We start from the raw sequence: 18466 nt of genomic DNA, 5'->3' as shown, positions 1-18466 counted from the left end.
ATACAGGGCTAAACAATCTCCATGGAAATGAGATGTGCCAATGCTAATACAACTGCAAACCAAATACCATTGACTTTTCATAAGTCATTCCCTTAAAACAAACCTAAACACAAACATTAACCTGTAAACTATGTAAAAGTTTCAAAGTCAATGAACCATAATTAGGGGGTGGGGTTATATAATCTCCATGGAAATGAAACTTGCAAATGCCAATACATTTGCACACTGTATATCATTGACTTAACATTAGTGGTTCATCTTAAACTGACCTGATCACAAACTAATACATGTAAACTAAGCAAAAGTTTCAAAGTCAATAGACCATGACTGAGGGGTAAGGACCAAATATTCTCCATGGAAATGAGATGTGCTAATGCTTATACAACTGCATACCAATTATCATTGACCTACCACTAACAGGTCCCCTTAAACTCACCTAATCACAAACTAATACATGAAAACTAAGCAAAAGTTTCAAAGTCAATAGACCATGAATGAGGGGGCGGGGCCAAACAAACTCCATGGAAATGAGATATGCCAATGCTTATACAACTGCACATGAAATATCATTGACCTACCACTAGTGGTTCCCCATAAACTGACCTAATCACAAACTAATACATGTAAACTAAGCAAAGTTTCAAAGTCAATAGACCTTGACTGAGGGGGCGGGGCCAAATAATCCTGGTAATGAGATGTGCCAATGCTAATACAACTGCATACTAAATATCACTGACCTACCCCTAGTGGTTCACTATGAACTAGACCTAATCAAAAACTAATACATTGTTGGCGCCGCTGCCACCGGAAACAGCATACCTATGTCTCGCTTTTTGACTCCTTCAAAGGCGAGACAAAAAATAGAATATCTATACTTGTTCAGGGGAGACAACACTGTAAACTTCTCCCTTTTTTGTAGTGAAAATTGAAAACTTATTTGTAGCTACTGTAGCTCTTTCTGGGGAAAGAAAATGTACCCTGAAGGGAGACTTTTTTTTTAAAAAACCAGGTTAAAATCTATGAAATTCATACAGTTTTGATTATCTGAAATGTGCATGTATCATGCCTAAATGGAGAAACTGTTGATTAAACCCATAAGGGTTTTGATTGCATGAATGCAATCTTTACCCCAATAAATATGAAAGGTTTATACAACACTGATTATGCCTAATGGCAAGTGCTGGTATTAGTTTCTTCAGAAAATGCTGAGATGCCAAATAAAGGTAATATCTTCTTTTCAGTAATTCTATAACAGATTCTCAGGTACCAACTGATGATAAGAGCTACCTTTTAGTCAGGGGAGATTAAATAACTAGATAAAAGTGACGATAACAGAAATCTTTCAGTATGATAAGTAAAGATTCCTAGATGAAATAGATGATTTTAGCAAAGATTAGTTTAGATTTCTTGAATATATACCTGTGATGGTAAGTGAACAGCTAAGATTCTTACCTTTATAATAATGGTATCTGCAGCTGTATTGTTTGGAGCATACAGTACTTTAGGATTACTGAACAGTACATGTACTAGGATCTTCAAATGATTCTGTTGTGCTGCAGACACGTCTAGATCACCTATATGTAGAAAATTATAATTATTCAATCACTTCAGAGATTCATTGCTTAACAAAGAGGGAATATCAAAAGTTTTGGAGCATTTCATGATTTTTTTGATAAATATCAATGGATAAATTTAGAAAAGAAACCATTCTAATGGCAACAAAAATGGGAAGGATACTACCATTAAACAATAAATTTTTACATGAACCTGAGAAAGTACATCTCTTAGACATACAAATATGCAGACATTTTTGTTTTTTCAAGTTGAAATAACATTTGGCAGTCAATTAGAAAAGAAATAAAAACAAAACATCATAGCACAACAATGTCACAGTTTTTTCTCTCAAAAAATCAATTACAGAGAATACAGTAATGGGAAAGCAACCTAACAATGCTGTCAAATCAAATCAAATGTGTCAAGACAACAGGAATGCCCCACCCCATCAAAACACTATCATTCTTTGTTAAAGGTTTGCATTAAAATAAGGTTAAAGTACAATACTTACTGAGATCCAGATGTTGAATTCCACCACCTTTTGTTGATTTTTTGGCAGGATTTATGTGAGCATGTGTTTCTTTTCCACATATTGTTTTCTGCACTACATTCCATAAGTGCAACATTCCATACATCTTAGTTTTTGTCTATAAAATAATTATTTCCCATGTACCTTCATTTTATTACAAAGTTATATACTTCAATTGTGATGGATTATTGTTCATTGTTTTCTGTCATTTGTTAACATTATACAACCTATGCAATGTCACCATCCTTACTTATCTTTGTATTCTCATTCACATTTATATTGTAACATCCCTGTCATAAGTATTTATGTTAACATTATACAACCTATGTAATGTCACCATCCTTACTTATCTTTGTATTCTCATTTACATTTATATTGTAACATCCCTGTCATAAGTATTTATGTTAACATTATACAACCTATGCAATGTCACCATCCTTACTTATCTTTGTATTCTCATTCACATTTATATTGTAACATCCCTGTCATAAGTATTTATGTTAACATTATACAACCTATGCAATGTCACCATCCTTACTTATCTTTGTATTCTCATTCACATTTATATTGTAACATCCCTGTCATAAGTATTTATGTTAACATTATACAACCTATGCAATGTCACCATCCTTACTTATCTTTGTATTCTCATTCACATTTATATTGTTACATCCCTGTCATAAGTATTTATGTTAACATTATACAACCTATGTAATGTCACCATCCTTACTTATCTTTGTATTCTCATTCACATTTATATTGTAACATCCCTGTCATAAGTATTTATGTTAACATTATACAACCTATGCAATGTCACCATCCTTACTTATCTTTGTATTCTCATTCACATTTATATTGTAACATCCCTGTCATAAGTATTTATGTTAACATTATACAACCTATGCAATGTCACCATCCTTACTTATCTTTGTATTCTCATTCACATTTATATTGTAACATCCCTGTCATAAGTATTTATGTTAACATTATACAACCTATGCAATGTCACCATCCTTACTTATCTTTGTATTCTCATTCACATTTATATTGTAACATCCCTGTCATAAGTATTTATGTTAACATTATACAACCTATGCAATGTCACCATCCTTACTTATCTTTGTATTCTCATTCTCATTTATATTGTAACATCCCTGTCATAAGTGTTTATGCAAATTGAGGAAAATCTTACCTGCATAATTTTTTACTATTGCTCATTACAATATCAATGTTCTTGGGTGAGATTTTTGCTTAGCTCTGTCTAATTTAAAGGCTACAATGTGTGATTTCATTGACATTTAAAGTTATCATAAGAACATATATGCCATTAGTGTAAATAAACAGCTGCGCCATGAGCGCATCATACGCCGGTCATCTTGTGTGTGAATTTTTATGCAATAATCATAAAATAGATTCTGACATACGGCTCAACATTGTGAAAACCCCCCTTTTTTAAAAAAAAACTCAATATCTCTAAAATAAAATTTTGAATCAAAACCAAAAAGTATTCAGATCTTTAGATTCATATAACTAAGAAGTGTGTAAAATTTTAAGCAATAATCATAAATCGTTTTTGAGATACAGAGCGACATGTGAAAACCCCCCTTTTTAAAAAAAAAAATCAATATCTCTAAAATAAAATTTTGAATCAAAACCAAAAAGTATACAGATCTTTAGATAAATATAACTAAGAAGTGTGTAAAATTTTAAGCAATAATCATAAATCGTTTATAAGTTACGGCGCGACATGTGAAAAACCCCTCCCCTTTTTTTACAAAATACTCAATAATTCAACAAAAAAAATTTTGAATCATCACCAAAAAGTATACAGATCTTAAGATTAATATAACTAAGAAGTGAGTAAAGTTTTAAGCAATAATCATAAATTGTTTTTGAGATACGGCGCGACATGTGAAAAAAAACACACACCTGTTTTAGTTACTAAGTCCCGTAACTCAAAAAGTTTTAATCTTATTTTCACCAAAAAGTATACAGATCGTTTGACCATCATAAGAAACAACTATTTTAAGTTTCATGAAATTTGGATAGGTCGTTCTCAAGTTATGGTGCGACATGTCTACGCCGGACAGACAGACAACATTTGTATACCATAATACGTCCCGTCAAAATTTTGACGGGCGTATAAAAAAGTAAGAGCATACACTTCTTCAACAAAGAAACTTTCGGTGGTCTTCGAACAGAAGACAGCTCTGTAAATTCACAATTTGAGGAATAATTAGTCTGACATTTTGAGTAATTCAATCAGTATTTACCGGATCATTATTGCCTTTATGACCTCCTTTGCCATCCTTATGTGAATCGTCCTTTTCACTATCCCCACTAATAGGTGGCCTCCCTGTTGTTGATGTATTCATAGCGGGGGTTGTAGCTGAAGTACTGTTACCATCTATACAAGCATCTTGTGGAAGATAATCAGCTAAGAATGCCATTTCAGTCAAGGTCACTTCAAATTCATAAAACTTTTGTAGCTGAAATATAAGCTTTATCATTATTATTTCATAAATAACTAGAGCTTTGAGGGGCTATACCTAGTATCCTATAGCATTGATAAGAAGTTCCATATTGTGAACCCTACATGTCTTAGTCTAGGAATCATTTGCCCAATAATACTTTTAAAGACCACAGTGGTCATGGAGGCATAATCTTGGAAGAAGTTTACATTTTTCATTATATTGATAGGTTGTGTAACCATTAGGATAAAATACAACCTTATCCACAAATAGTTGTGTAGACAGATCTAAAGATTTATGGAAAAACAAAAGGAATAAAAAAGTTTAATTACAGAAAAACATGTCATGTATGGAAATATTGTACCACAAGTCTTATAAATCAACAGATGTCCTGTTGGAATGGACATGTTAAAACACCTGGCAAATGTTGAATAAGGGTCCAGCTCTCAGCATGTTAAAAAATTCTTGCAATTTGTATATCTCTCGTTTGCTTCATGCAAATATCGTTTTACTCAGAACCTCTCTAGTGCATACTAAACTAAAGGAGAAAGTATACAATGGAAAATCTGTCAAGACTCAATATTTTTAACTTATTTTGAAAAGCTCTACCTTTTAGGTATACCTATAAAGGAAGACTAACAAAAATATTGGCAAAAATTGCATTTTTAATTTACAAATAAATCTAAATAAAGTATTTGATATATCATAAATCAATTGATCATAAATTTGTTCGTGGACTCCATTTCGAAACAATAAAGGAGATGGTATGATAAGGCCACTTTTTTGGCCCCTTGAGTCCAAAAATCAATAAGGTATTATATAATTACCAAATAACAACCTTCAGATGTTTAAAAGATGTCTGTTGGACCGGCGAGGGACGTTTGCGCTTTTTCATAGGCAAAATGACAAAACTCTATGTTTAAGACTGTGTCAATGTGAACTAACTAACGACATGATACGCCCGTCGTCTTGTGTGTGAATTTTTATGCAATAAGCATAAATAGTTTCTGACATACGGCGTGACATGCGAAAACCCCCCTTTTTTTTTTTACAAAAAACTCAATATCTCTAAAATAAAATATTGAATCAAAACCAAAAAGTATACAGATCTTTAGATTAATATAACTAAGAAGTGTGTAAAATTTTAAGCAATAATCATAAATCGCTTTTGAGATACGGCGCGACATGTGAAAAACCCCTCCCCCTTTTTTTAACAAAATACTCAATAACTCAAAAATAAAATTTTGAATCATCACCAAAAAGTATACAGATCTTAAGGTTAATATAACTAAGAAGTGTGTAAAGTTTTAAGCAATAATCATAAACTGTTTTTGAGATACGGCGCGACATGTGAAAAACCCCTTCCCCTTTTTTAACAAAATACTCAATATCTCTAAAATAAAATTTTGAATCAAAACCAAAAAGTATACAGATCTTAAGATTAATATAACTAAGAAGTGTGTAAAGTTTTAAGCAATAATCATAAATTGTTTTTGAGATACGGCGCGACATGCGAAAAAAAAAAACACACCTGTTTTAGTTACTAAGTCCCGTAACTCAAAAAGTTTTAATCTTATTTTCACCAAAAAGTATACAGATCGTTTGACCATCATAAGAAACAACTATATTAAGTTTCAAGAAATTTGGATAAGTCATTCTCAAGTTACGGTGCGACATGTTTATGCCGGACAGACAGACGGGCGGACACCGGACATTTGTATACCATAATACGTCCCGTCAAAAATTTGACGGGCGTATAAAAAACGCAAATGTCCAGTCAATTTACTACAGGTGTATCAAAATTTAAAGCGCAAATGTCCTATATTGTTACAGATAAAAAAGCGCAAACGTCCTATGCCCTGTTGGACATCAGCATTTATATTTTGAATTTTGTCTCACATATTGGAATTAGGGATTGCAATTTCTTTTAATTTAGTGCAAAACAGCAAAAACTGCCAAATTAGCTTAAGAAATGAGTAAGAGCTTTACCAAAACAAAAGACATTTTGCTACAAAATGTATTTTACAAAGATGTTAATGTGTATAAAATATCTTTTAGGGTAAAGCTCTTGCTAATATATATATTATGCCGCAAAACTGAGTGTGATATGGCCCTTTTAGGTCAAAAACATAAATTTTTACATGTTTATGACATCATAGTGACATCACATGTGATCTTTCTGTACTAAAATTTTCAGATTAAAAACCAACTAGTTCATTTATCAATATAATTGACATAACTAGAAAGATGTGAATAAGTTTACTTATTTGTGCAATTTCAGGGGCCAAATAATGGCTCTTATCATACCTCATCCTTTATTTGGTTTGTGACTTGTAGTCCAAAAAGAAGATGATATCTTACCTTTGTCATAAATTTCTGGATGTCATGTATTTCTCTAGTTATATTAAAACTGTTCAAATGAAACTGAAAAAAAATTAATTTAAATTTATATTAAAAATATATGATTTGACATAAATATCAGACTAAATATGGTAATACAATTTTTCCTATGTGTGAAAACATAATATATTGTTATTTATCTCCATAAGCTGGCAAAACTTTAATAAATCATCTTGAAACTATAAAATATCACATCATATTACTATTTTAATCACTTTATTCTCTGCTGACTTTAAAGTCACCATACAAACTTACAATTTCTATCATTTCTGTCTCATTTATTTGTCTCTGAAGTTCTGATGATAAACTTTTCAACTCATCTATACTAAGGTTACATAAACGTTTCTGTAGTTCCTCCTAAAATAAAAAAAATATAATCTGACCAATTAGCAACAGGACAAGGTTAAAACGGGAGTCAACTTACTTTCCTGTTCAATTCCAAATTTCAGTACCTTTTCAAGTTAAATTGATATAATACACACATGTTGTAATAGATTTAAAACAGTGTAAACAGGCACTTAGAGAGCTTAACTCTTTGATACAGCATTATTTTGGTACGATCACAACTTTATTCTGATGATAACAATAAAATACTCAGTAGCAATGCTTAAAAAAAATATACCTACCATAAGAATTGTGTCTGAAGATGAATCTTGGATGAATATCTGTAAAAATTCTTTATTATCACAGCTAATTTTATGTAAATTAGAAGGAGACAATAGGATCCCCTGAAATAGTTAAAAATATTCATCTTACTTCAAGTAATTAATCCTCTTCCATACAATTTTATCTCTAAAATTTTGAAAATGAGTGAAAAAAAACATTTAAAATCATTTTTTATCACAAATGAATTTGAAATATTTAAGTAACATTATTATAAACTGCATGATAAATTTGTTGTAATTTTCACATAAACAATCTCTGTGGATTCATAAACAAAATACTGTAATTGATGAATTAGTGCAGTCTTTATATGATACAGAATAACTTAAAACCTATTAATAACAAAGTTTACAGTGTTTTTTCCCATACAGTTTTATTGATGTTCTGTCCAATGTTCACAATATTACACTGTTTTTTTCCAGATTCAAATTTCTCAATAAGAGTTATTTCACAATAGCATGTTGGAGTGGGTTGCTTCTACATTTTTTTGGATTTCTACAGAAATTCACACTAGCAGACAATCACACATGCAGATTTTCAGTCTTTTAATATTGAATACAGAGATTTCATTAGACAATTGACATGATAAATATGTCATTAATAATTGTAAGGCAAGAACGTCTTAAATGCCTAACAAACTAATCGAAGTATAATATTGTAAAAGAGATTTAATACAATAATTTCATCTGCATAAATAAAATACCTTAAGAATTTGAGCAAGTTCATTGGCTGGCAAGTTAAATGTTTCATTCAAAAGAAGATCAGGATCCATCATATGATTTATCAACTTTTGAATGGCACTATTGTGTAAAGTATCTTCCATACTTGAATCCTGATGCGTAGGTAAATATTTGGTCAAATGATGAAGTATGGTAAATGGTCTGAGATCATGTATGAACCCTTTTTCTACTTCACGTCTTACTCTCACTTTATATCCATTTTCTGTATAGAGTATGTCTGATCCGAAAAGAAGTCTGTAAATCTGCATAAAATTAGATACGTCAATTTCATAATCTAATGGAGACATAATATGATGGCTAAAATGGTCAGATAGAGTATATGTTCTGAATTTTTGTGCCTTTTTCAATCAAAAGAAATCATTTTTTGAAGTGAACTATTTCACAAAAAATGTTAAAATCTATGTCAAGGATCACCTAAAGGTCACAATATAATTATAGAATAACTTTTGATTAGTTATTCTATTTATTACATTGGCAAATGGCTTTTTTTAATGAAATTAATGTAGAAAATGTAAGGAACTATATCTTTTTTCTACGCATTCCACAATTTTTTTTGATCCGACGTTATCGACGTCTTGACAACGCCTATTGTTGTATGACGTCAGAGAGTGAAATAACCACGTTTATTTCACAAGTGAAATTATAGGCTTTTATTTGACTGGGAAATCAATGTAATTCAATGCTACCAATGTAATAATCATTTCTATTTACACTTATGTTTTATGGTATTCCTTACAGAGGTAAAGCTGGATGGTCATTTTAAAAGCATCAATTGTAAACTGTATATAATATTGCATTCTTTTAACACATTCGCTTATGAATGAGTAGGAAATCAAGGAAAACTTGTCAATATTTAAAAATTTTTTTAGAGTTAAATGTTGTTCATGACCTTCTTTTTCTTTTTCACATACTTATATACTTTCAATTCTGAAATTTATAAAGCAACATGATGAAAGATTAACTTTTATGTTTATAATATCAAACTTTACAGATGCTTTCAACTTATTTTGTGTGTAGATTTACTCACTTTGCGTATATTTACTGTAGAATTTAACAATGAATTGATGTCATCTATTGGAATAGACATGTTTTTATGAAGAAAGTCTGCAAACTCATCCTTGTCAGTTAACACAGAATATACTGTTAAATCTACAATTACAATTTGAGGAGGCATTTATTAAATGTAGTTTTATTAAGAGATATCATTTTTTGGCATTAAGCTCAAATTGTTACTATCTGAAATACATTGTATCTGCCTTGATAAATTATCACTCATGCATTGCTTGTAGTTGCTACAATCTGGACCTTAATGCAAACTGAAGCAAGGCTAACCATGAATAACAAGTAGATTAAGGTGACTATAATTTCTAGAAGTAGGAAACTTCCATTACTGTCTAATAATTGTACATCACAAAATAATAAATTATCTATATCTTGTAGTTTATATCAAGACTTTAATGCAAAGCTGAGTGAGAACCATTCATGCATAAAAATGTAATCAAGGTAACAACATTTCAGTACAGGCAACTGTTACTACTGCAATGCTTGTGCAGTGAAAACAAGAGTGCACACGCTGAAATGTCTCGCCTGCTTTTCTGACCATTAATTTTATGTTGATAGTCCTAAATATAAAGCTTTACTATAAGTATCACATAAACTTAACATTATCCAGAAAATTAGGTCAAGGTCAGATAAACTAAACCAGAAATATATGTACACCCTACAATCATTCCATACACCAAATTTAGTTCACCTATTGCTTATAGTTTTTAAGAAACAAACTTAATCTGGAAACTTAATCATGACCGATGAACCATGAAAATGAGGTCAAGATCAGATGAACCATGCCAGACAGACATGTACACCTTACAATCAATCTTTGCATTAAATATAGTTGACCTATTGTTTATAGTATCTAAGAAACAAACTAAACCATGAAAACTTAACATTGACCAATGAACCATGAAAATGAGGTCAAGGTCAGATGATACCTGCCAGACAGACATATACACCTTACAATCATTCCATACACTAAATATAGTTGACCTATTGCTTAAAGTATCTAAGAAACAAACTTAACCAAGTAAACTAAACATTGACCAATGAACCATGAAAATGAGGTCAAGGTCAGATAATACCTGCCAGACAGACATATACACCATACAATCATTCCATACACCAAACATAGTTGACCTATTGCTTATAGTTTAAGAAAAACAGACCAAAACACAAAAACTAAACACTGAGCAAATCTGCCAGACTGACATGTACATCGTAAAATATTTCCATACACCAAATATAGTTGACCTATTGCATATAGTATTAGAAAAACAGACCAAAACACAAAAACTTAACTTAAACCACTGAACCATGAAAATGAGGTCAAGGACAGATGACACCTGCCAGTTGGACATGTACACCTTACAATCATTCCATACACCAAATATAGTAGACCTATTGCTTATAGTATCTAATATATGGACTTGACCACCAAAACTAAACCTTGTTCACTGATCCATGAAATGAGGTCGAGGTCAGATGAAAACTGTCTGACAGGCATGAGGACCTTGCAAGGCACGCATATACTAAATATAGTTATCCTATTACTCATAATAAGAGAGAAATAAACATTACAAAAAATCTGAACTTTTTTTCAAGTAGTCACTGAACCATGAAAATGAGGTCAAGGACCATGGACATATAACAGACAGAAACTTCATAACATAAGGCATCTATATACAAAGTATGAAGCATCCAGGTCTTCCAGCTTCTAAAATATAAAGCTTTTAAGAAGTTAGTTAATGCCGACGCCGCCGGATCACTATTCCTATGTCGAGCTTTCTGCGACAAAAGTCGCAGGCTCGACAAAAACCAACTATGTATGGATAATAACTGTTAAGATTATTCTGCAACTTAGCATAAAATTTAACCAAACTTAGTCATTCAAGTATATATCTAGTTTCTCTAATTCTATGGAAATTATCCCTTTCCGAACCCATTGTATAAAAAAATTTAATCAACGTGTGGTTGCCAGTGATCTCAGAAGATGATTGGATGAGTTTAAGGGTCATAACCTTTCTCAGCTCACTGGAAGCATCAAAATATGCTAACAGGTGTTAATGAAATTGACAACCTTATGGAAAGTGGAAGGCACTCGAAGGGGATTTTAGTTTAGCAAAAAAGGAAAATTTATTTTTAAATCATTAGAGAAACAGATTCTTACATAGTTACTCGTGGATTATCGGATTTATCCAATCTCGATAGTTAAATTATAAATTTTAAAGTCCTCGCCGAGGCTCGACCTTTAAAATTGATAATTTAACTATCGAGATTGGATAAATCCACTGGTATCCATGTAAGAATCTGTATATATCAACATGATACATTATTTAAAGGACATAAGACACAATTTAAAACATTTTCAGACATCAGTCACTATTCAAGACATTTGCCATTAGATTATTAATCCTCCAAGGCTTGTAGTTTTGCTTAGGTGTGGAGCTTAACATGGAAATAAGTAAGAATTAATGATTAAAATTTAGGTATTGATTAATGATATGGATTGTAGTTACTAAGATATGGTAGTGACTGTATGCCTTTTGTAAATTTGATGTTGATGTTAAATATTAAGTTATCTTTATACTACAGTAAATTTAGATCTTGCCACAAGGTATGAACTCTTTTTCTTCCTCTTATGGAGACCTAAATTTGTTTATTTTGATTAAACTATGTTAATGGGTTGCTGTCTCATTGATGTTTACTTCATATATGTCCTTTGTCAACTCTTTTCCTCTATAATACAAAACATAAATGGCTCCATACAAAAAATCTGTCTTCATAATTGTGGACAGATTTTCTGGATTGTTTTAAAGTCAGATATATGTGTAACCAGTACAAGTAACTACATATAAAATACTGTACTGTATGCTAGTTACTCACTTTTAGTACTATGAAATGTATCATGCATATCTGCAGTATTGTCTATAATACTTCTGAAGGTATCTGGAAGATCATCCATTTCTGATGGAGAGTAACCTTCCTGGAAGAAATGATGGTTTTCTGCTACTGTCTGCAATCTGTTTAAAAATTCTGTAGTTCTGAAATTACACCATGTAAATAAAATAAGTTGAGTTAATAAAAATCATAATCTTAATCTAGTATGTGCCTTTTTTAAGGATAGTTTCAAATACCCGGTATTTAATGTCAAGTCAATTGTGGCATTGAACCGAGACGAAATAATCTCCATGGAAATGAGATGCACCAATGCTTATACAACTGCATATCAAATATCATTGACTTATCATACATGGTTCCCATTTAAAATATTTGACCTAATCATAAACTATGACATGTTAACTATGCAAAAATTCCAAAATCAATGAACCATGACTGAGGGGGTCTATGTCATATAATCTCCAATGCCAATGCCAATACAACTGCATACCAAATATTATTGACCTACTACCCCAAATAAAAAAATATGCATATACTTCCAACTTAGCAATTGAGTTAGATATCAACTTTTATATATTTTTTTTAAAAGGTTCTCGTCATGTGTGAGCTACACAATCAGAATTTTTTATTATATTCCTTTTTTATAATATTAACTATTACTGAAAGTCCATATACCCGTAAATATAAAGAGTTTTGGATAAAGATAGCAAAAAGTTGTTGAATAATATAAGATTCAACATTAAACTTTACAATTAGAGAATTTGTTTAAAATACATTTAACATTAAAGCTCAATTACATGACCCTGTTCCTTTGGTAGCAATTCATGTACAAGATGCTGAAACTAGAACAAGTGTAAACTTGCTCTATGACTACACATTAAATATCAGCTCAATATCTGCAGCATAAACAAAATGAGTGTGTATTACTCTATCGTGAGTTTTAGAATGATGGAAGGGTAAAACTATAGATCCTGGTAACTTGATTGACAGGACATATCAGCTGTTGGTGAAGTTTTATTCTATCATTTTCAACATACTTAGCATGTGGAAAAGTAAGGAAACCAAATTCATCTCTCTGAGCTCCATCACAAAACATTTCCATAATTGGAATAATTCCAGCTGATGGTAAAGGAAACGCTGACTGGTGACCTAGAGTTATAAAAAAAAAAACTTTTATGTTTAATAATATAAACTGTCATGAAATAATTATGAAATTCAAAATTAAATAAAATGCTCTGCTGGGCGCAGCTTGATACGACCGCAGAGGTCGAACCCTGAACAGTTGGGGCAAGTATGGACACAACATTCAAGCTTGATACAGCTCTGAAGTTGGATTGTGATTAAATATTTGACACAGCATAGGTTTCTGACACAGAATGAATGTGGTCTAAGAACTTAAAAAAATTTAATTTACCTATTATGGTCCAACATCCAAAATCTAAATACATGGTTAGATTAAGCATATCAAAGAATCCAAAGAATTCAATTTTTGATGAAATCAAACAAAGTTTAATTTTGAACCCTTTTGACCTCAATGTGGACCAATTTGATAACAGGGCCCAAAAATCAAAATACATGGTTAGATTCAGCATATCAAAGAAACACATATATTCAATTTTTGTTGAAATCAAACAAAGTTTAATTTTGGACCCTTTTGACCTCAATATGAACCAATTTGATAGCGGGGCCCACAAATAAAAAATCTAAATACATGGTTTGATTCAGCATATCAAAGAACCCCATATATTCAATTTTTGTTGAAATAAAACAAAGTTTAATTTTGGACCCCAAGTTGGACCAACTTGAAATCTGGGCCCAAAATCAAAAATATAAATACATGTATAGATTCAGCATACCAAAGAACCCCAAGAATTCAATTTTTGTTAAAATCAAACTAAGTTTAATTTTGGACCCTTTGGACCTTAATGTAGACCAATTTGAAAACTGGACCCAAAATTAAACATCTAAATACACTGTTAGATTGGGCATATCAAAGAAATAAATGTGGTCAAAGATTTTACAAATCTAATGCGCCATACTGTGCAATTCAAGATTACTTCTTGAAATTTTTCAATATTTGAAATTTGAAAAATGTTTTTAAAAAAAAATATGAACTGTTTAAGAAATATTGGAAAACCCCCCTTTCAAACTTTTTGAATCTCTCTTGGAGCATTAACTATCAAACTCAATTCCTTTGCAACCATAACAGCCCATTTAAATACATCATAAGGGTATTAAAATAGAAAATGACATCATAGTCATGGCTAAAAATAAACAAAAAACCTTAATCAGCAACATTTTACAGTAATATCTAAAAATAAAATTCCTTTGTAACCATAAAAGCCCATTTAAATACATCATAAAGGTATTAAAATAGAAAATGACATCATAGTCATGGCTAAAAATAAACAAAAAACCTTCATCAGCAACATTTTTTATTGGCAAATTTCCAATGGAGTTTATTATACTAAAGTTATTGGCAAATTTCCAATGGAATTAATTGATACTAAAGTAATTGGCAAATTTCCAATATACATAATTTAAAACCAGTGTAGCTGAGATATTCAAATGAGTTTGAATTACAACCCAAATAAATTTGCAACCATAAAAGCCTATTTAAATACATCATAAAAGTATTAAAAAATTTAAATACATCATAAGGCTATTCAAATAATAAATGACATCATAGTAATGGCTAAAAATAAACAAAAAACCTTCATCAGCAACATTTTATGTTGGCAAATTTCCAATGAAGTTTATTATACTAAAGTTATTGGCAAATTTCCAATGGAATTTATTAACAATAAAGTTATTGGCAAATTTCCAATATACATAATTTAAAAGCAGTGCAGGTGAGATATTCAAATGAGTTTGAATTACCAACTTTACACTGCTTTTAAATTATGTTTTGTACTTAAGTAATTGTCAAAGAACCCCCAATATTCAATTTTTAATGAAATCAAAAAGTTTAATTTTGTACCCTTTGGACCTCAATTTGGATAAATTTAAAAAGAGGCCCAAAATCCAAAAATTTAAATACATGGTTAGATTAAGCATAAATATAAATCAGAAATAACCAACTTAAAATGGAAAAATTTAGAGAAAAAAAAAAGGAAAAAAAGACCCCCCCCCCCAAATTTTTTGAACCCCTTATGATTCATCACCATCTAAACTCAATCCCAGCCTTCCCTTTGTGGTATGGTACCTTGCAGTACAATTTCAGAGAGATCCATACACTTGGACACAAGTTATTGTCTGGAAACTAGAAAAATGCTTGTTTTTTTGCCCCTTTTTGGCCCCAAATTCCTAAACGTTTAGGGCAATTACCCCAAAACTCAAACCCAGCTTTCCCTTTGTGACCTTGTAGTACAATTTCATAAAGATCCATACACTTACACACAAGTTATTGTCCTGAAACTAGAAAAATGCTTGTTTTTTGCCCCTTTTTTGCCCCTAATTCGAAATATTTTGAGGCAATTACCCCAAAAATCAATCCCAGCCTTTCCTTTGTGGTATTGTACCTTGCAGTACAATTTCAGAGAGATCCATATACTTGAACACAAGTTATTGTCTGGAAACTAGAAAAATGCATGTTTTTTGCCCCTTTTTTGGCCCGTAATTCCTAAAATTTTGAGGCAATCAAATGCTTCTTACCTTCCTTAGTTTTTTTATACATTTGGCCTTCAGCATTCCTGAAAAAAGTGTAGAAGCATTTTTCTGAGCAGCTAAACTGATACCCTTAGGTTTAAAGTAAGGTTTTAGGTAACTTGGAGTGAAGTTGAGCATGTACTTATTATAGAATGGCATAGTTTCTTGTTTGTAAGTTGCATGATTGGTGATGAATTTGAGTACAATTAAGGGTCTTATATCATAATTACATTAAAGGTGAGAAAAAAGTAATCCCTGGAATAAAATGGACAATATCCAAGGGGTCAATACAAATTTTATTTTGTATGAAAGAATAACATTGCATCTAATTTTTATTTTTTAGTTCTATGATCTTTTGAACCATTTGCAATGACCAAAATAACTTCATTCTTCAGATCAAGTAAGAAATAAATGTGGATAGTGTCCACATGTGGACACAGATGATGCCCCCGCTTGCATATCATATAGTTATAAAGGGACATAACTGAAGAACGGTAAAAGTGTCGCTACCCAAATTTGAACTTGATCTGAGTTTTGTAGTAATAAGCATTGTGTGTAAGTCTCATAACATTTGGTTGAGGCTAACTTAAGTAGAGAACAGAAACTAAAACTTCAACAGTTTTTCTATTTGTAAACTTGCATAACTCTAGAACGGTTGTGTATAAGTTTCATAATATTTGGTTGAGGCAAACTAAAGTTAGAAAACGGAAACAAAAAATTTGTACTTGATCTTAGTTTTGCGGTAATGAATATTGCGTATAGGTTTCAATGTTTGGTTGGGGCAAACTTAAGTTACAGAATGGAAAGTAAAAATTTTGCAATCTTTCGATTTATAAAGGGCATAACTCAATAATGGTTAAAGTGACACTACCTAAATTCAACTTGATCTGTGTTTTATCAGTGGAAGTCAAAATTAAACATTGCATTGTATAAAGCATTGATTGTAGTTGATTTAACTATAATCATGGACAAAGGAAGATAACTCCAATTTTAAAAATTACTTGATATTTAGAAGAAAAAATAAAAATTTTGCAATTTTTCCATTTATAAAGGGGCATTTCTATAGAACGGTTAAAGTGACGCCACCAAAATTCAAACTTTATCTGTGTTTTGTAGTAATAAGCATTGTGTATAAGTTTCATAACATTTGGTTGAGGCAAACTTGAGTTAGAGAAACGAAAACTAAACATTTTGCAATTTTTCCATTTATAAAGGGGCATAACTCTAGAACGGTTAAAGTGACGTTTTGCAATTTTTCCAATTTAAAATGGGGCATGACTCTAGAACGGTTAAAGTAACGCCACCAAAATTCAAACTTGATCTGTGTTTTGTGGTAATAAGCATTGTGTATAAGTTTCATAACATTTGGTTGAGGCAAACTTAAGATAACGTAAACTAAACATTTTGCAATTTTTCCATTTATAAAGGGGCATAACTCTAGAACGGTTAAAGTGACGTTTTGCAATTTTTCCATTTATAATGGGGCACGACTCTAGAACAGTTAAAGTAACGCCACCAAAATTCAAACTTGATCTGTGTTTTGTGGTAATAAGCATTGTGTATAAGTTTCATAACATTTGGTTGAGGCAAACTTAAGTTAGAGAACGGAAACTAAAAATTTTGCAATTTTTCCATTTATAAAGGGGCATAACTATAGAACAGTTAAAGTGACGCCACCAAAATTCAAACTTTATCTGTGTTTTGTGGTAATAAGCATTGTGTATAAGTTTCATAACATTTGGTTGAGGCAAACTTAAGTTAGAGAACGGAAACTAAACATTTTGCAATTTTTCCATTTATAAAGGGGCATAACTATAGAACAGTTAAAGTGACGCCACCAAAATTCAAACTTGATCTGTGTTTTGTGGTAATAAGCATTGTGTATAAGTTTCATAACATTTGGTTGAGGCAAACCCAAGTTAGAGAACGGAAACCAATTTTGAGACGTATGTACGTACATACGTACAGACGGACAAGGGTAAAACTTAATGCCCCCACTGCTACGGAGGGGGCATAAAAATTAATTGTACCTTTGCAATCAGACAAAGGACACACAACAACGCATAAGCAATGTAATAGAGATTAAGGTGTATGGAAAGTCATTTGCAATCAATGTTCAAAAATCTGTCTGCAAAAACTTACTTTATAAATTTAGTCTCAAATAATGTCATGAATGTGCTATTAATTCATGCAATAGAAGTGCAATTAGAAGTTAAAATTGAATACAAGGTTTTTGAATGCAAGGGAAACCAAAATAATTTATTTAAAGATCGCAATATACAAAAAAATGCTCCGCTGGGCGCAGCTTGATACGACCGCAGAGGTCGAACCCTGAACAGTTGGGGCAAGTATGGACACAACATTCAAGCTTGATACAGCACTGAACTTGGATTGTGATTAAATATTTGACACAGCATAGGTTTCTGACACAGAATGAATGTGGTCTAAGAACTTAAATTTTTTTAGTTTACCTATTCAAACCATATCATTATTATTTGCTTTTATAT

The 18466-nt window shown here is 31.3% G+C and overlaps 2 protein-coding genes across 8 annotated transcripts in view; one reads left to right on the top strand and one right to left on the bottom strand.

Moving 5' to 3' along the window:
• Nucleotides 1–18466, top strand: part of LOC127728572 (uncharacterized) — an 879051-nt gene that overhangs the window by 199077 nt on the left and 661508 nt on the right. The window lies entirely within an intron of this gene.
• Nucleotides 1–18466, bottom strand: part of LOC127728565 (ATP-binding cassette sub-family A member 2-like) — a 110309-nt gene that overhangs the window by 71780 nt on the left and 20063 nt on the right. For both annotated transcript variants that reach the window (XM_052236031.1, XM_052236032.1), the window contains exons 4-13: nucleotides 13349–13460; nucleotides 12297–12454; nucleotides 9385–9506; nucleotides 8321–8599; nucleotides 7581–7682; nucleotides 7210–7311; nucleotides 6916–6978; nucleotides 4357–4572; nucleotides 2066–2201; nucleotides 1453–1574 (exon numbers count right to left, since the gene is read on the bottom strand). In XM_052236031.1, the coding sequence (XP_052091991.1) occupies nucleotides 1453–1574; nucleotides 2066–2201; nucleotides 4357–4572; nucleotides 6916–6978; nucleotides 7210–7311; nucleotides 7581–7682; nucleotides 8321–8599; nucleotides 9385–9506; nucleotides 12297–12454; nucleotides 13349–13460 (1412 nt within the window). The remainder of the gene's footprint in view (nucleotides 1–1452; nucleotides 1575–2065; nucleotides 2202–4356; nucleotides 4573–6915; nucleotides 6979–7209; nucleotides 7312–7580; nucleotides 7683–8320; nucleotides 8600–9384; nucleotides 9507–12296; nucleotides 12455–13348; nucleotides 13461–18466) is intronic.

The sequence above is a fragment of the Mytilus californianus genome, unplaced genomic scaffold (genome assembly GCF_021869535.1).
Source record: "Mytilus californianus isolate M0D057914Y unplaced genomic scaffold, xbMytCali1.0.p SCAF_2, whole genome shotgun sequence".
Lineage (NCBI taxonomy): Eukaryota > Metazoa > Mollusca > Bivalvia > Mytilida > Mytilidae > Mytilus > Mytilus californianus.
The sequence above is the reverse complement of the archived record's forward strand: the minus strand, read 5'-3'. Positions and strand labels throughout refer to the sequence as shown.